General features: G+C 38.8%; 1 protein-coding gene across 1 annotated transcript in view; it reads left to right on the forward strand.

Moving 5' to 3' along the window:
- The window catches only part of LOC139977158 (uncharacterized), a 68531-nt gene extending 49057 nt beyond the window's left edge, over positions 1–19474 (forward strand). The window contains exons 27-42 of the mRNA XM_071986326.1: positions 2473–2650; positions 3070–3285; positions 4586–4694; positions 5223–5387; positions 5915–6198; positions 7127–7339; positions 7633–7880; positions 8105–8291; positions 9472–9678; positions 10083–10307; positions 10707–10904; positions 13293–13433; positions 14038–14107; positions 14559–14783; positions 15982–16100; positions 17032–19474. Coding sequence (XP_071842427.1) covers positions 2473–2650; positions 3070–3285; positions 4586–4694; positions 5223–5387; positions 5915–6198; positions 7127–7339; positions 7633–7880; positions 8105–8291; positions 9472–9678; positions 10083–10307; positions 10707–10904; positions 13293–13433; positions 14038–14107; positions 14559–14783; positions 15982–16100; positions 17032–17198 — 2952 coding nt within the window. The 3' untranslated portion in view covers positions 17199–19474. The remainder of the gene's footprint in view (positions 1–2472; positions 2651–3069; positions 3286–4585; positions 4695–5222; positions 5388–5914; positions 6199–7126; positions 7340–7632; positions 7881–8104; positions 8292–9471; positions 9679–10082; positions 10308–10706; positions 10905–13292; positions 13434–14037; positions 14108–14558; positions 14784–15981; positions 16101–17031) is intronic.
- The last annotated feature ends 433 nt before the right edge of the window (positions 19475–19907 follow it).

Here is a 19907-nt window from a genome sequence, read left to right on the forward strand (position 1 = left end):
GGTAAGAGGGGGGGTGAGTACCTCTTAAGTGATGTGGAAGCTTCATTTAAACTACATGCATGCTGGACTATATTAGAAACAACAAAATGCATTAAGTACTGCGTAAGTTATGAAACATTAGAAGGTCCTATTGTTGGAAGGAGGGCATAATGTCGTACTATAGCATGTGGGCAGTGGATAGAACCGAGGGAGGGAGTGGAAGGACAATCCCAAGTTTTCAAATAAAATTTAAGTGTCAAGTTTCAGAGAATGCGTAAAAGTAAGTTGGTCGACGTTTCGATCCTAGCAGGATCTTCTTCAAAGGCTAAATGACAAGTAACAGTACAGTAACAGAAAGGACAAAAACACGCACAGAATAAAAATGAAATGAAAAACTGGAACACAAGAATACAAATACAAGTACAAATACAGAGTAGATAAGGAGGATCACCCGAAGGGATACAGTAACAGAGCAGCTGAAATCAAAATAAAATAAAACTGTTAGCAAAACTGCTTATCCACTAGAGAGCCTGTGTAGGAGAATGTGTAAAGTGTAGTGTTGCTACGATAATCGTTTTCAATATCGGTATCGGCCGATATTTGCAATATCGGCCGCATATCGGTATCGGTAAAATTTTGCCTAATTGCCGATAACAGCAAACCGATATTGAACTATTTTTTTCACAGCAGAGCTACTTATTTATACTTGCAATGATTTGTTAATCTGCCCAAGACGATCCATTTCTTTAGCGTCAGTTAAACTCAGATTCGTTTTCGATTAATATCCATGGATACCTGACCCTCCTAAACCTATAAAACACGTCTACGGCGCGCGAATATAACCAATGACCTTCGAGAACCTTGGCCTACACATAGCATTAGTGCAGCATGTATACACTGTACTGTACTAACCATTCATTTTCTCAAAGGCCTCCGTGAAAACCTTGAACATGATGCATAACTGCACTTTTAATTTTCCGTGAACACACTGCCGATTTCCCGCCGGTGTTCGCCCAGCGAACACGCCGAGCACGCGAGCATAAAGGCGTAGTGTCCAGGGGTCCGCCTTAGGGCCTTGGTGGGGTCATGGGGTAGAACCCCTTGTGGGGATCCTGGGGGATAAAGCCCCGAAAAATTGGCTTTTTTTTTGCGTGTCTGGCGATAAAAAAAAAATCGCAGTTGAGTATGCAAAATAATTTTTTTATTTAAATTGTCACGAAACAGATGAAAATTTTAAAATGACAAGTTAGAGTAGCTATATTATGTTATAAAATGAAAAGAGATTTAATCTGTCTTTCAATCTTTAAAAAGTGCAACTTACAAAACTTCCGATATTATGAAACAAACAACGTTCAGCAAAGCCCTGTCTCTAGACTGCCTAACAATGAATAGCGTGCACAATGCGTACATTTTTACAACTGCGGTGTTTAACCCTATACCCAACTACCGCCGTACATGTGCTGCGAATTTTCCCAGGTACCTTCCCAAACACACTGTAAGCTCATCCCCTGTGTAACACCTGTTTGTTAACATATTTTGGCAATTTGCCAGGGAACTTTTCAGTTACGTGAGATCCGTAACCGCCGAGGTGGTTAGGCTATTTGCTATACAATTAACTATGGTAGGATATTATTTTTTCCGTATTTTTGGAAATTCTAGAAAATACTTTCTTTTTTCCCCCGCTTAAAAACAGATGTGGTCTTACGGTATATTCATAAATGGATGCACTAGAGCCTTGTTTACATGACATTAGTTGCATTTAGTACGATATGCCAGTTTTGCGTGAATTTTTCGAAAGTGTTTTGCTCGATCTTTCGTAATATTTGAAAGGTGTACCACCTTACTTTCCGTACACAATTGGTCATTTCTCTACTGATTTTCAGTTTTTTTCTTCTCTATACGGTCAAGTGAATAAGTTGTACATTGAGTATAAACTCAATAAATTATCATTTTTACATTGTGATCGACAGTTCGTAACCTAATTAAGATGCAATTTTGCAAGCAGACGTTAACACTTTAGCTACTTGTAAGTCTTTACGATGTTAAGGCTCACATTTACTGCGTCCATTTTATTATCGCGTGCAGCGCTGCAGTGAAAAAGATTCTGGTTGGATTTCAATTATAATTCTCTTTTTCAAAATCAGGAAAAAAGTCATTCTTTTCAACTTAGGACAAAAGGAAAACAAAACACCATATTTTGTTGTTTACTTGAAGATTTATTTGTGAATGTATGCATGACTAAAGTACGATTTTGCCTTCATTTTGTCTGTTAAAAATATCGGTATCGTATCGGTATCGGACCGATATTGGGATGATAATATCGGATATCGGCCAAAACCGATATTGGTGATATCGGCGCAACACTACTAAAGTGAGTTGGCCTGACATTTCGATCCTAGCAGGATCTTCTTCAAAGGCTAAATGACAAGTAACAGTAACAGAAGGGACAAAAGTTTCAGAGAAGTCATGTCAAACAAAACCCATCTTTAACAGGGAGGAAGAGACTACACTTGCATCTGTGAACCAGAATTTGGTGGCAGAAACTGTCAGACGACTCTCTGTGATGGAGAAGATGATGCCAGATGTCTCAATGGAGGCCAGTGCGTTATAGAAGATGGCAACTCGACCTGCAGATGCATGCTGGGATACGCTGGATCAACATGTGCTACAGGTAATACAATTTATAGAACATCATGAGAAATAGTTCTTTACATCGAGCTCAGTTTATGGGGTAATATAAACTTTGTTAAACTCTTTAACACCAAAGTGACAGGTTCCTTTCACACTGGTTGGGGTGGGAATTAGGATGCCAAATGCAAATAGTATAAATCTGTAGTAGACTGACATGTAACCGTATCAAGCCTTCATGTCTAATTAATCAGTTACAAGATACTAGTATGTTTTCGTGTACTCACGTTTTGATCACAATATTTTTTATCTCATATCTGTTAGTTTATCCATTTATACATGTTTTATAAATCAGTATCATTGACACTTTGTTCTTGGTAAAAGATGTACAATATCCCCTGTTTTTTCATTATTACTTTGTTTAATAAATATTATAAACGTCAATCCATTTTTATCCATCAGCTGTATCCATAAACCCTCCGTACTTTACCTCAAATGGTTACCTGAGATATGGCCTGCCTAACTCTGACATTTTGGTGAACAACTTGACCATCGGCATCACTTTCAGACCAGAATCACCGGATGGTTTAATACTGTACAGTCAGAGTACTAGCTCTATGGGAGATTATTTCGCCCTCTCTCTGAAGGAAGGCAGACTGGTTTTCGAGTTTGATCTTGGTGAGTCCGATACCTATTCTGTTTTATATGATGGTCAGTTCGATGGTCAGTAAAATTTCGACATCAGCTTCACAACTGGCAGAAGGTTGTATTAAAACTATGACGAAAATACAAAACCAAAGCTGTGAAAGGAGCAGACATGAGACAAATGTTTGACAGAAAAGCATGATGGGAGTTTGATTCGTAGGGATAAAAACAGGGTTGTATGCTATCGATATTGCTCTTTAACACAATACTTCTGAATATGTTTCACAGGTATGACGTAAATGTGGTAACTGTTTGTAGTGCAGGCACTCTGTCCATGAAGAACCATGAATCCTTAGAGGTTTCTCTCTAAAATTTAAATCAACTTTGCTATTTCATTTGTGTTAACCTAGTCTCTTCCATTTGAATTTTTAAATTAGAAGGACATATTCTTGTAAAGGGATAATCTGTCTTTCTAGGTATTTTATGACTTAAGGCTGTTATATACGTGAGGGCGTTGTGGTCAAGTGGTTAAGGCAGTGGACTTGTGATCTAAGGATTACAGGTTCGAGCCCTGGCCAGATCATTGCGTTTTGTCCTTGGGCAAGGCGCTTTATCTCCATTGCCTCTCTTCACCCAGGTGTATAAAATGTGGACTGGTTTGTGGCTGCACCCTATGGGCAGTCCCCCGGGGGACACGTGGTTGTGGTGCACTGTGGTGCCCCAGGAGAGATTGATTGAATTGTACACACTTTGGTGTGTAGGTGTGACAAGTTACCAATGACCAGGGTTAAGTTGTAAAAGTAGTGTGAAAGGGCCTTGGCCCTGTACAAGACTGTAAACCTAAATAATGATAATAATAATAATGTTGACATGTTGGACAACATCAGTACTCATCATCATTGATCACTGCATGGCTGAAACTCGACAAGAATTTTATTGCGGTGTGCCACATCTTTCTGATTTATGTGATTAGGCAACAGACTGGGGAGAGGGGGATGACGGGGTTAAAGTAACCCTGGCCAGCTGCTATTTCCTTTGTCAAACAGAATGAAGATTTTTGTCCTTTTTGGCTTTCCTTCCCCCATTAGATGCTCCAAGTAACGGATATCAATTTCAAAGCTTCATCATACTTGGATGCTTGTTAAACATTATTTGAGCATCATTTTAACCCTTCCCCTTTCTCATTTGTGGACGATATTTCTTTTCATAGGGTTATGAAAGCCTATACAATGGTTTCTCCATGTTTTTTCTTCAATTTTCATTTGTGAATAAGGTTAATAAGGTTAAAGGACCGCGGGTGAATTTGGTTCTTTTTATTATTTTTCTTTCATAGGTGACGGTACCACAGCTATCACAAGTGATCCGTTGAGTCTTGGTTCGGAGATGACAGTCAATATCAGAAGGGAGGAATTGATAGGTGTGATGAACATCACTGGTCAAGGGTAAGAAGATCTGATGTTTACTTATGACAGCGTCAAGTAGTTTAAGAACAAACAGTGCTTCTTCAAACTCTAAATCCCGATTCCAAAATGGGTCGACTAGTGGTGACTAGTCAATTGGAATCACAAACAAGGCAAAATTTAGGAATGCAGGTTTTTTGTTTAGTTTACACCAGTACCAATGTTTGTTTAGAAAATGCCATGTTTAGGCACTTCAGAATTAAGTAAAACTTACTAGATTCTCTACCAACTATAATTAGCTTTGGAACAGAATATTTCTGAGCTTGATGAATGGATTCTATCCAGGTTAGAGATAGTTATGATATTAATATAATTTTATAGTGTATAAATATTTAAATTTTATGTATTTTTAATGAATGCTTTTTCATTTGCCATTTGGAAACATTAAACTGGCTCTCTACTACTTTCAGCTTGAAGTTTACCTTGGGGTGGGGTTGGGGGTGGGGAGGCTTCTGTTTATGACTCACGTGTGTCTTTCAGCTATCGTAGTTTTCATTGTTTCATGTTTAGGTCGTTCACAGTAGAATCTGCTGGTAATTACACATCTTTGAATGTAAATGATTACATCTTTGTGGGAGGCTCCGACGACCTCGCCCAGGCACAGAGAAGAACTAACGTACAGACGGGATTCACAGGCTGTATCCTGATGCTGCAAATGCAGGGAATTCCATTTAGGTGAACATTCATCCATCTGTTTCTTTTAACATTCTCTTACTATAATATTTTGTGGACATCTTATTGAGGGAATATTCAAATTCAGTTGAAATTACATTTGTGTGGTAGAAACAGTGATGTAACTGGAATAGTTGTATCGTAATGCAATGTTCTCATTTGTATGGTCCTGTGTATATAGCATTGTTCAACAGTTACATACTTCCATGTATGGAGGGTGTTTCTTGTTGCATGGTATATATGGTATTTAATGTGTTATACGTATATATGGTAACCTTACAGCATGTTTGTAATTCAAATTTCACGCCTGTGCGGCGATCATCAGACAACTTGACGCAAACGATCGCGTGACCTTATTTCTATATGGCATATTATTCTATGTTATTCATAGTTTGAAATATTCATTGTTGTATGGTGTTACTAGTAGCTGCATGGTGTTTATAGTTGCACAATGCTAATAACATGGTGGTGCTTTTTCATTAATTCTTTTAACCTATAATAGTAAATGTTTTGCCCTGTATTTCTTTCAGCTTCCGTCCAGGTTCTGCTCTTTCGGGTAGAAATGTCGTTAACTGTGACGCAAACCTCTGTGAAACCCAACCTTGTCAGAATGGTGCCACCTGTACCCCAACAACGGGATCTTATACCTGTGCATGTCTACCTGGTTACCATGGATACTTGTGTGATGTCATCAGGGATAATTGTGAAGATGGCAATCTCTGTGTTGGAGACTCTGTGTGTGTTAGTAGCAGCGATAGCTATGATTGCCTCTGTGGGTTAGGACAAACTGGAACATACTGCAGTGAATCTTATAGTAAGTTGACCTCTTTAAGTTGTTGTCATAGTGATTTGGTTGACTTGCTATCTAGGCTTGCAAGTTACTGATGTCACAGTATATGTCAGGGCTGTATATGGCAAGATGTTGTGGATGCTGTAAACAGTTGTGCACAGCTGCAAGTTGTTTAGACCCTACAATCTTTACTTTGGTGGGTATGAGAGAAATCTGTCCATCACTTTTCCAGGTATCACTTTAAGACAGTCTGTCTCATACTTGTTCAGTCCAGTGTGTCAGTAGCTCCTGGGTCATTTCTGACCTTAGTTACATATTACCACCCTTTGTTTTCTTGCTTCGCTTAGCTTTGCTTGGAGGTATCTTAGAAGATCAATATCCACATAAGGTGGTATGATTGACATTTAGATATAGATTTAGATGCAATATGGAGATGTTTACCTCATGTATATAGTAGGAGAATTGGCCAGGTTTTTTGTTTCCCTTTAATGTAACATATTTGTTCCTCATCAAATCAGAATCGCATATTTGGTACGATTTTACAGAGTTGTGAAAGTATTAAGGGGTTTTGTCATTTTGTTACTTAAATTTACTTAAACTCACTTTCTTTTTCATTTTTTAGGAATTTCACTGTAAATCTATATTACTTTTAAAATTATTCCTTTGTATATATATATATTTTTTATATTAATATTTAAGCTGCGTCAATTTTATTCTTCATATTCATATTTTAAGGGTTTTGTAATTTTGTTGTCATTGTAAAGCTCTCTCGAACATGCTTAAGCATGAAAAGTGTGCTATATAAATTTGGTAAATAATAATAATAATAATAATAATATTAATCTCTGTAGTCAGAGACATATACTAACATGTAACAGTGTGTGGATGATGGTCTTGTTCTTCCATATATAAATAACACATCATCTTATTTGCAATATCTTTTTGTCTTCAGATGTGAGCAATCTCATCCCATCATTCACTGGTCGGTCATATCTAGCCTATCCTCTGGTCACCCCTGTCAGTGATCAGACCGCAGTATCACTCCTGTTACGCCCATCCACCCCTACCGGGCTACTGGTCTACCTTGCAGATAACCTCACCACCGATGGAGATTTCTTGGCTCTGATTCTGGTGGAAGGAGTTGTACAATTGAGGTTTGATCTAGGTAAAGATAGCTCTACTATGTTCTTATAAATGTCCTTAATCTGAGACCTATGGATGATTCATCGAAACTGTAAAATAATTCAGTTTGAACTTCTCTCCGCACAGCTATTGCGCTCGATTTGAGATGAGATTTATTCTGTGTTTTACTTCTTGGTCCCATTTCTGAAATGTTGCCCTCATTGTATTATAAACCTAGTAAAATGTGATATGATTTGATATGTTATTCTATGATGTGATGTGTTGACATGACATGACATGATCAGCATTGTTCACATTGTTCACATCCTGTTGTAGGATCTGGAGTGTCTGTTGTCTCTGGCAGTACCATCAGTCTAAACACCTGGCACACGGTTCATGTTCAACGGTCTGGGAACTCAGCCGATTTGACCGTGGATGGTACCACAGTACACCATGACGGCTCAGGGTTGGTAGAGTTGTCTGCCGGTGATACAGCGTACATAGGAGGATTACCGGTCAGCTTACGACCATCAGATGATGTCGGCGTCTTCCAGGGGTTCTCAGGGTGTATGCACAATATTCAGGTGAGCTCAAGAGCAAGTTAATGGAGGGAACGATAATGGATATGAAACAAAAATTGAGTTGATTTCGTTTATTTCAGAACGGGTTCAAGCAATATATACATTCATGATTGAACTTCAATGTGTCTTTGCAACAAGCCTTGGTCTGTTCAGTATCAGGCCTAAGAAAAACAAGACACAACATCACATTCTATTTCCATTTTTATGATGTTGGTTATATACTTTAGATTGGTGGCAGCAGTCCAGTATTACTACCAGTGTCCCAGGCAGCTGGTGGACTCGATGTCGGATTCTGTAACCACACTGAATGTTCTTTGCTGCCGTGTCTCAATGACGGAGTATGTCAAATCATTAATGACACAGCTTTTACCTGCCTGTGCGGAGCAGGATGGACAGGCACACACTGTGATGAAGGTAAGTGTCTTGTAAAATAGTTTCATGTAATAGCCTTTTATCTTCATTACCTTTTGGGAGGGAGGTATTTAAGAGAGGGAACAGGGAGGGGAGAGATGGGGTGGCTGTGAGGAGAAGAGAAAAAGGATGATATGTAATGAATGGATGGGAAGGAGGAGGAGGATTGAGACAAATTTGAGGACAGATAGGTAAGGAGAAAGGGGGGGGGGGGGGTTAGGGAATGTAAAGTACAAGAGAAGATGTGTAGTGGGTTATGTAAGTGGACACAATTGCCAGAGAGCCTCGAGGAGCTTTCTTGTGTACTTATCCGTTGAGACTGTACATTGACAATTCTATACACACCAAGGTTAAAAACAGCTAAGAGGCACTGATCATATGGAACAATAATTTGTGCTATATGCCAAAGATGTAAATCTCAGAAAATATTGAGTGAAAACATTAAAGAAAATCCAGAAATGACATTTTGGTTTACATTGTTAATTGATGTAGGTTAGGTATGATACCTGGAATGAAAAAAAAACTCTGTTTTCTCACGTTCCTGCAAAATAAGTTCATTAAGCTGGAATAAAATCATTTCTAAATCATGTCTAAATAAATCTATCAATCAATCAATCAATCATTTCAATCAATTCAATCATTTCTAAATCAATCTAAATCATGTCTAAACATTTCTAAATCTTTAATCTTACTAATTAAATAATGCAGTCAGTGACAATGAGTGCAGCTGGCCTACATATTTCTTACTTCCAGTCATGCTACATATATCTTCTTATTCTTCTCTGGGGGCATTGTGGTCAAGTGGTTAAGGCAGTGGACTTGTGATCTAAGGATTACAGGTTCGAGCCCTGGCCAGATCATTGCGCTGTGTCCTTGGGCAAGGCACTTTATCTCCATTGCCTCTCATCACCCAGGTGTATAAATGGGGACTTGCGAGGTGACTTGTAAATATAGTTGTGTGCGCCGGTTTGTGGCTGCACCCTATGTGAAGGCCCCCAGGGGACATATGGCTGTGGTGCACTGTGGTGCCCTGGAAAGATTGTTTGAATTATGCACACTTTGGTGTGTAGGTGTGACAAGTTACCAATGACCAGGGTTAAGTACAGTGCGGCGAGACTTTATTGTAAGTTGCACTACATAAGAACTGTTAATTATTGTTATTATTCTTCTCATTTGTCTGTAGCTGCTTCCATCAGAGTACCTTCGTTCGGTTCCAGCTCGTTTCTCATCTTTGAAGATATTCTAGCTGCCTCTGCCAGCACTGGCATCGACGTAGAATTCAAGGCATCCGACGACGATGGTGTCCTCTTCTGGAACTCGGACGGCACTGACTTCATCGGCCTCGGTTTAGTGGGTGGAAGGATGGTGTTCACCTTTGACCTTGGGTCAGGTCAGTTTTATGAAATCTACAGCCAGATCACAGCATAGTTTGCATGTGAATTTAGATCACAAGTAGTTATTGTCTGTAACTGGTACAGGATTCAGTACAAAGTTGGAGTTGTTTTACTAAAGTGCTTCTAGTCTGCGTCCAGTTAGAGGAATGATGTGCTCCGATTGTTGTTTATCGAGAGGGTTCCAGAGAAACGGGATAGTCTGCCTTGTAGTTTTACTGTTGAAATGTACAACTCCATTAAAGATTGTCACCCGGACGGAATATTCCTTCATATTCCATCTATATCAGCCTCATCAAATGTGTAAATATTTTGAATAAGCTGTAAACATCCTTTTGTTTTAAGTGCCCGATAACAACTCATCTTTACATTCCATGTGTTCTTTGATCTGCTTCCCATCCAGGTCCTTCGTATATTTTCAGTAACACGAGAATAGCTCTGGGCGATTGGCATACGGTGTCTGCTTCCAGGACCGGTCGGTCTGGACTTCTGATTATCGATAATGAGCTAATCCCAGCCAGCGGCCAGTCTTCCGGTGCCAATACTGGTCTGAGCATTGGTAGTCGGTCCTTTATCGGCGGTCTACCACCAGAGGTGATGATCCCAGACAGGGCTGGCCTGACTGGAGGTAAGACCAATTGAGAGGCCGATGGTTAATTGATGAAAATGCTCAGCAGTTTCATTTAAAGAGAGATATATTTAAAATGTCAAACGTGTACTATGCCTCAGAATTAAGAAAGGCCAACCACTTTCAAAGAGACTGTTAATCTCCTCTTGAGGATTAACATTGTCTGAAGTTATTCAATCATTCAATATTAATAGCACCTTCCAGTGTATGATGGTTGGGAGGTCGGGGGCAGTATTGTGGTGGGGAGGGGGTCGGGTTGGGAGGTCCCAAGTCAAACCACTGCAGTGGTTATTTTCATATGTTGTACATTGTCAGAAATTTACTGAAAATTACTGGAGAAATGTTTACTTCAAACTGGATAACTAGAAATCACTGGAGAAATGTTTGCTTCTTTTCCAGGATTTTTTGGATGTATACGAAGAATAACAGTGAATAATGTTGATCTCCAATTGGACCAACCTTCTCAGGGGTCAGAGGTCATGGCGTGTGCTGATCAGGTTTGTAACCTGAACCCAGACTGCAGGAATGGAGCGACCTGTCTGGACGACCCCAGTAGTGACCTCATGTACCAGTGTGTCTGCCCTGCTGGCTTTACAGGTAATAGGAAATATACTTCATATCATCTTAAGGTTTGACTGGAATAATTATCCCCAGGTTAGTGGAGCTGTTGAATACGAGGAAAGGACTTTTGCAATTTACTTGTGCCTTTTCCCTGCGCCATTGGCACCCAAATCACAGAAACTGATACCAAAGATCAAGATCACGCAACACCCGACCTAGCCCACCTCTAGCTAGGATCGGCACAGTGATCTGGCCATTCAGAACCACACAAGTACCCCGACTAGTGGGAAGGAAGTTGGTCGGCCTTGGTTAGAGGCGGGCTAGCTCTGGTGTTGCGTGATTATATTCCACCTGTTTGGTAGTAAAATTCTATGAGTTGTGCTCCAGTGGCGTGGAAAATGCACAAGTAAATTGTCTAAAAAGTAAGGAGTTCCCAAAGTAAGTGATGGTATTATCCATGAATGAACGTATGCAGTGGCGGCGGAACCGGGGGGGCTTGGGGGGGCTCAGCCCCCCCAATGAAAAAGTTGAGGGGGCAAATGCATGATAAGCCCCCCCAATATTTACCAAGACTCCGAAACGTTCATCTGCCCATTTTGTAATGCATACTTGTCGATCTGTCCGATGCACACGTATACTATATAGGTGTAATAATTAAATATGATAATTGATTGTCTGTATCATGCCTCATCGAATATTAGTGTTTTAAATAAGAGCGTAATAAGCTAAACGCTACACTCATCAACATTTGCGTTTACACTACGAGTACACGCAAGGCGTGGAACATGGCTCTATGTTTAAACGCAATCAATTATTCAACGAACAAAAACACAATATTTGCATTTCACCTGTACTGTATATACATGCATTCATGACATGATGAGAGTGCTAGGTCATAGAAATTTGTTGGCAACTGCACATTGTTTTGGAATTACCCATTTGTTGACAGTAAGAAATGCTCTCTGTTTTTTCTTATGATATTTATTTAATTCAGGGGCGTCAGAGCCGGTACGGGCAGGTCCGGCGAACGCCGGACCAATATTCACGACGCAAAAAAAAAAGTAGGACTAAAAAATGGAAGAAAAAAATCTCGGAGGTATATGTTTCAATAATTTTCAATAATGATGACGGCAAGTAGGCTAAATGTGACTACTCTGGCATGACAGGGGTCTTGTTTTCAAGCTCGGGAAGTGCCATTTCCTGCAATCGGGGAGGCATATTTTCAAAATTTTCTCCATTACGCTACGCGCCAACCATGGTGGCACGTAGCGTAGTTTGACCTACCAAACGTCCCCCGATAATTATGATAGTTGGCCACACTCTGAACCGCCGTACCAATCAAAAATAGCTTCCGACGACCTTCTAATTATTGCATTTAATTGCGAGTAGTAATTTACTACACTCAAAAACGTCTTTGCGAGTACACGTCGAGTAATAGCTACTCTCTTAAAACACCATCGAATATACAAATTACAATGTTTTTACAGATTTTTACGTGCAATCTGAGAAATTGCAGGCTTGAGACCCATGTTTTAGGGCTAGGTATTCGCAGCATAAAACACTCGGGAAGTGCCGTTTCCGGCTATCTGGGGGGTTTGAAAAACCCAAAATTTTCTTGTACGCTCCGCGCCAACCGATGGTGGCGCTCCGCTTAGATAGTCTCCACATATTAGCCCCCCCAATAATTTTTGCGTTCCGCCGCGCCTGAACGTATGTATTAACTTTTGATTGTAACTTCTACTAGGTATTTTGTATAAGCATATCATAAACATAATTACTGACGAAGAAGTTGGAATATTGTTAAAAACTTAAACTTGTATATGTGTGCATATATTTTAGAAGCAAATGTTTTCTAACTAAATTCCTTTCCTGCCACTGTGGGCTGCATCAGATGACACTTGGGTGTGATTCTCAGTGACAATGAGTAGTGGGTAATGTAGGGGTTGATTGGCAAATAAATAAGAAACATGTATAGCAGGATTCACCAGTAAACTTAAAGGATGGGTAACTTTGATCGATAGCCCAGGAATGAAGTTGGTTTTGACCTGACATGTTTTTCCTCACTAATCTGCTGTTCTGATGTATCTCATATCATAATAAAGTTGGAGTAACTCTCTACCCCATTTTTTTTTATATGAGGTGGAGTGGGGGTTTAGGGGGGGCTATAGTCGATGGATGGGTGGGGTGGGGTGGGGATGATGGAGGTTTGAAGGGGAAGGGATGTACCATTGTAACATTGTCTCACTATGGCAACACCATTGTGTTACAAAGGCAAGTCTTCTTTAATAATGTAACAATGAATTTCTATATTTCTTTAGTTTGCCTTATTTGGATTGGGTCAGTATTGCTACGGTGATGACCTGTTTGTGATATATTTAACAACAATTGCTAAAATGGCTTTTTTCCTCTTTTTTGTTATAAAAGGAATATTGTGTGAGATATCTGCATGCCAAACTCTACCAATGGAAGACCAATGTCAGAATGGAGGGACCTGCTTCTTGTCTGGTCAGGGACAGCCTGATTGTCTTTGCTCTCTCGGATTCGGAGGTGATCGTTGCTCTATTGGTGAGTACGGCAAGGGTTCATTGATTACTTTCTTATTCAAACAGGTGAACATTAGACAGGATAATATTGCAACTTTACGTGATTGTAGATGACATCATTAATTAAAGAATTGGGTCATCTCCAAATCTTTCTCAAATGCTGTTGTCACTTTTGCCATCATCCTAAAAGCCCCTGTATTATAAAGTTGAAAGTTTTAGGGTTGACAACAAATTTTGAAGTCATCCAAAAATCGATATTAAAAAAGAAATTGCTGATATTTGCGGGGAAAAAGTTTAAAATATCTTGAACCATAAATTACTTCAGAATTTCAAAATGTAACACCATTTAAGTAAGTAAGCTTCCGAAAACAATTAAAACTAAACTACAAATTTCTCAAAGGGGAGGGGATACCTCAGGCGATCAGTTTGTCAACTGTCTGGTCATCAGCTTGTCAATCATGTGTCAGATCACTGACAGGTTTGTCAAGTGTCATGTGACCAGGTTGTCAGGTGACCAGGTTGTCAGGTGACCAGTTTTGCCAGTGGTCAGATAGTTGGTTATTACTGTCCTGCATGATGCTCTCCCCCTTCATCCCTGACTTAAACGATCTTTGATTTCGTTTCAGTGGTCGATTACAACATTCCTCAGTTCTCTGGAAGAAGTTTCATAGAATTCAGCCGTGCAGTCATTGCCAGGTGAAATATTCAGTTTGAAATTTCATTTATAGTCTGACTTTGTTTATATGTGCTCTTGATTTGTATGTGTTCTTCAAAACTAAGAATAGTTTTGGTATTTTGCAGTTTAACAGTAAGCAAATCTTTTTAGTGATCTCATTTCCACTAACTGAACACAGTGATATATTCTTGACATTAATATTCTCAGAAATTAATTTCATCTTTGTACAGCTTGGAAGCAAACCATGTGTGATATTTTCATTGTGTTGCCAGCAAAATCTGTTCATGGTATGATTGAATATAAAATTTTTAAATATTTATGAGTCAGTTAAAATTTCCACAAAATCATGTTGGCTGCTTTGGCAAAATGATATCGGGTGACAAAATCGTGTATCGATATACATTGTTGACATTGTAATATCGCAACAGCCAACATCCTTGGTTCAGTATGATTGTATTTCTCTTTGCGCAGTGAATTTGCCTTCAATAAGGTGAACTTAGTCTTCCGAACCTCCAACCTGGAGATGAACTCTCTACTCCTCTGGAACGGTGCCGGTGTTCACAGCGACTTCTTCGCCGTCGGTGTCAAGAACAGAAATGTTGAGCTTCACGTCAATCTAGGAGATGGAGTGTTGTCAGTAGTGGCTCAAGGCATCACCATTAACTTTAATCAGCTCTATAGCATTTCAATTGAAAGGTAAATAGATTACATCTTTATATATATTCAAATCATTCTCCCCTTCCATCTGCTGTGTAATGTCCTGTCCAGTATATTTGCATAAACTTTGGGTCTTTCCCACTGCTGATACCAGTATTTGTCCTTCCATCTGTTATATCATCTCCTGTCTAGTATGTTTGGGTAAGCTTTGGGTCTTTCCCACTGCTGATACCAGTATTTGTCCTTCCATCTGCTTTGTGATCTCCTGTCGAGTATATTTGCATAAACTTTGGGTCTTTCCCACTGCTGATACCAGTATTTGTCCTTCCATCTGTTATGTAATCTCCTGTCTAGTAGTATGTTTGGGTAAACTTTGGGTCTTTCCCACTGCTGATACCAGTATTTGTCCTTCCATCTGCTACGTCATCTCCTGTCTTGTATGTTTGGGTCAACTTTGGGTCTTTCCCACTGCTGATACCAGTATTTGTCCTTCCATCTGCTACGTCGTCTCCTGTCTTGTATGTTTGGGTAAACTTTGGGTCTTTCCCACTGCTGATACCAGTATTTGTCCTTCCATCAGTTATGTAATCTCCTGTCTAGTAGTATGTTTGGGTAAACTTTGGGTCTTTCCCACTGCTGATACCAGTATTTGTCCTTCCATCTGCTATGTCATATCCTGTCTAGTATGTTTGGGTAAACTTTGGGTCTTTCCCACTGCTGATACCAGTATTTTTTGTCCTTCCATCTGCTATGTCATCTCCTGTCTAATATGTTTGGGTAAGCTTTGGGTCTTTCCCACTGCTGATACCAGTATTTGTCCTTCCATCTGCTGTGTCATCTCCTGTCTTGTATGTTTGGGTAAGCTTTGGGTCTTTCCCACTGCTAATACCATTATTTGTCCTTCCATCTGCTGTGTAATCTCCTGTCTAGTATGTTTGGGTAAGCTTTGGGTCTTTCCCACTGCTGATACCATTAGTTGTCCTTCCATCTGCTGTGTAATCTCCTGTCTAGTATGTTTGGGTAAGCTTTGGGTTTTTCCCACTGCTGATACCAGTATTTGTCCTTCCATCTGCTACGTCATCTCCTGTCTTGTATGTTTGGGTCAACTTTGGGTCTTTCCCACTGCTGATACCAGTATTTATCCTTCCATCTGCTGTGCCTTCTGCTGTTGAGAGTAGGCTCTGTTAAACCATGGGTCTCTCCCACGACTGACACCAGTGTGTTTTTCTCTTGATAGGGTTGGGACTGCTGTTACCATGATTGTGCAGGACACTTCCGGTAACATGGAAACAGTGGAAGGATCTACCTCAGGAAGCCAGACAGGCTTGAATACATTTGGATCATCCCTTTACATAGGTATGTATGTTAATTGGCACAGTGAAATACAACGAGGTACAGTGAGGTATATTTCAGTTCTACTCAATTACTCCATCGTTTGATAATCTCAGAGTCCAGCCTCGCTGTATCTTGCTATATCCTTTAAAACTCATCCAGAGTTTATTTTTCAAATATTTGACTTTATAGGCAGTTGTTAGTACAATTTTTTATTTACTTATTTATTTATTTATTTACACTACTGAATGAAAAAAAAATTGTACAATGGCATGTTTTGTTAGAAACATTTAATCTTTTTCTATATACAAATATTTTGAATAGTATGTAAGGTGATCAGTATCAGCCCCAAATTTTAACTCGCTGGAAGTTTTCAAAAGTAGATCCTTGGTGGCTCTGCCCTTCAAAATTATTACCAGCAATTGAAGAGAGCTAAAATTGTCAGTTAAATATCTGTGTGTTTGCCACAACTTTAAAAGTGGATGTAACATGCTTATTAACATTTGAGCATGGGTGACCATTATTTCACTTTCTAGCATATTTTTCAGGGGTTATTACTGACGGCCCTTTAAATTATTTGAATTCAGCTCCATATAATTTCTGCTCAAAATAATATATTCACATCGTTCAGCCAATTTTCCTTGCAGTCCAGTTAAATGTTTGTTATTACTGTTATCATATAACAGTCGGGAGGTTGCGGGTTCGATACCCGGCCGGGTCATAGTAAGTTGGGTTTTTCATCCAAGGGCAATCTATGGTTTTCCCATCTGAAATGACTTTCTCAATTGAAGAGATTCCAAATTTAAAATGTTGAACTGCAAGCCACTCAACATGTAGGTTGTAATCCATTAGCCCTTGCGGGGCTAATGTCTCCCACGTCTGTGGTCGCATAAAGTGTTGTAAAAATAACTGCTGATTATAATTATTATTTTTATTATGATTTGTCTCTATGCAGGTGGTCATCCTGAGAATGTAAGGGAGCTCACAGGAGGCATATTCCATCAGGGTCTGGACGGTTGCATAATTCAGTTAGCCACGGCTAGAAATCCCACTAGGAATCTGGTCACCGTTAATTTGCAGCAGGAACCTCTGTCTGGTTCTGGTATTAGTAATTGCTCCTGAGTCACTGCTGGTCAGCTGATTCTAACATTTCAATTTATTCAGAGTAAAGTTTTATGAGGTATTACTTTGATTGTGATAGGAATATATAATCAATCGTGTAGTCAGAAAATCTGCTATGATGTTCTGAACACACCTAAAGCTATCTGGAATAAGGAAGGTTCAAAATTTGGCTTTTATAATGTGTGTTATCAATGTAGTATCATGCTTATGAGACACACAGTTTTTAAAACAAAATTTTAATAGTTTTTTTTTTTTTACTGTGGACAAAAGGATGCAGTGTTTTACCAAAGTTATATTGTAAATGTAGAATATTTTAAACAATTTGAACAATTTTAGTGAATATCATGTTTTCAGTGTCCATTATCTCACATTCCATTTCTACATTAAATAAACCTGAACAACTCCATAGGGCTATGTGTCGAAATCTAACAAAATTTTCATTTGTCCGTGGATCACTTTGTTTTTTGGAGGCCAGGGTTGTGACCTCTTGTGGTCTTCCTAAGTAGTCTATGTTCAGTCACTCTGTAAAAAATGCCTTCCTTATCAAGAAGCTAAGTGAAAATGTCTCCACTCATAATTTGTTGTAAAGTTGCATTAAGGGTCGAAATACACTCCTTACAAACATTGGTGCTTTTAAAGGTGTATTTTGACAGTAGTCCTGCTAACATAAAGGTTTTGTACAAAGTACAATGAGGTATTTTCCCCCCTTTTCTTTCAACATATTGTTTGCTGTTTACCTCAATTTATTTTAAGTGGTTGAGTAAGATTAGAAAAATATGTCCGGTTACATCTGCTAGAAATGCGAACCATGGAGTCTTTTATACGTTTCACCTTGATCAAATTTTAAGATTTTATGAATTATTTTTTTCTGTTTGGTGTATTTGGACCATTGACCGAGGCTTTCATGCTGCATAGGATATATTGTATGTTTTAATATCAGACACCTTGATTAACATTTTTTATTTTTTTTTGACGGTACTTCTCAGTTTTAACACCTTGTACTTTTTCTTGGTTTATAACATCTTGTAATCTTGCCAACTTTAAAGTCACTTTCAAATGTGGTAAAATGTTTCAAAGATTAAGCAAGCTGCATTTGAACTATTTATTGAAGTTTTGTGCTGATTTCTTAGTTAAATACCATTTCAAAGAGTTGAAGGGGCTTTCTTATTTGCTTTGAGAAGCAACTTATCATGATTTGAGAAGCAACTTATGATGAGGGGTGTGTATTTTGGAGTGCATGCCATAGTTGATCTAATTCTAACTTAGGTATATTATTGAGTGCAAGAATTATTTCTCTCAATTATACACATATACTTTCAGCGTTCAATGCATTGATGCAAAAAAAGGATAGAGCTTTCGTAAAAACAAAATTGGTGTTGATTGTGAGCTTGTCTTTGTTTTGTATCCACAATCTTTCAGTTTCAGAATGTGAAGAACTGAACGGTTTTCTCACAGATGATGGGGGTATTGCATTATTCATGCTCGCTTCACAGTGATAGATTCCCTCAAAACAATTCCTCTATTGCACTGTTCAAAAATTACCAAAAACCTTTAGAACAAATTAATTTCTCCGATCCTGTATTTTTTTTCCCTCTTAACTCTGGCAGTAGATGAGGCTTTTGTCTTATTATTCTGTAGTGCTGATGTGTATAAAAACAATGTAGCAAATTCTTGTAATAATCTTACTATATATGTTACTTTACCCTTGATCAGCATTTACTGTAATACAAGGGGTAGAAGTAAGCCACATTTATTTGGTCGAAATGAAAGAACTCAAGAGAAATGTTGTAGAAACAATTCAAATTATATGAAGGAACTTTTGTTAATAATACAGTACAATGGCAAGGCCTTCATCAGTTTGAATCTAAAAAAAGATACATCAAACCTTATTCAATACTTCCTTCGCAAAAATCGAGACTTGCATTTGTTACAAACTTTGAGGGGAAGCAGGTTATTAAAAGTTAAGCCTTTTATAAGCCAGACTGAGATTAGCTGCATCTGGTAATATTCTTTCAACCTCTGTATTGTTTTATCAAATATTTTCTTGCTGTGTGCTACTGCTATATCTCCACCTTGATAACATCCCTGTATCTTTCTTTCTAATGAATATGCATGTGTAATGTTTGCATGTGTAATGTGTGCATTGTCTTTCAATTATACGGAGGCTGACATTTGTAGCTGATATAATTAAAGCTCACTTTATTTTGTATTGACCAATCAATGGTTGTATCGACTTAAATAATTACCAGAATGCAAAAATGCATTGAAAATTTTGATTACTTCATTGCAATAGACTTCTGTTTTTTTCACCAGAAACAGCTATTATGATATAAATGTCCTGATATCTACCATGTGATACGCTATCATGTTTAAATGGTTTCCAGAGTTTGACTGCTGGTGACCCAGATGACCTTTGACCTCTACCAAAAGCAAGATGCGTCGAGCGCCCTTTTTAAACACTTCTAACGCTCAGCATGCAACTTCCGAGGAACAATACAAAACGGGAAAACATTTATGAACAACAAAGGTTGATCAAACCTTTGTTGTTCATAAATGGTTTTTCCTCGGAAGTTGCATGCTGAGCGATAGTAGAAGTGTTTAAAGAGGGCGCTCGGCACATCTTGCCAGTGATACGTGATTTAAAAGCAGTCAAATCAAACCTTTGTTATTCATAAATGTTTTCCAGTTTTGTGTTGTTCCTCAGAGGTT

This window comes from Apostichopus japonicus, chromosome 2, assembly GCF_037975245.1.
Source record: "Apostichopus japonicus isolate 1M-3 chromosome 2, ASM3797524v1, whole genome shotgun sequence".
NCBI classification, from domain to species: domain Eukaryota; kingdom Metazoa; phylum Echinodermata; class Holothuroidea; order Aspidochirotida; family Stichopodidae; genus Apostichopus; species Apostichopus japonicus.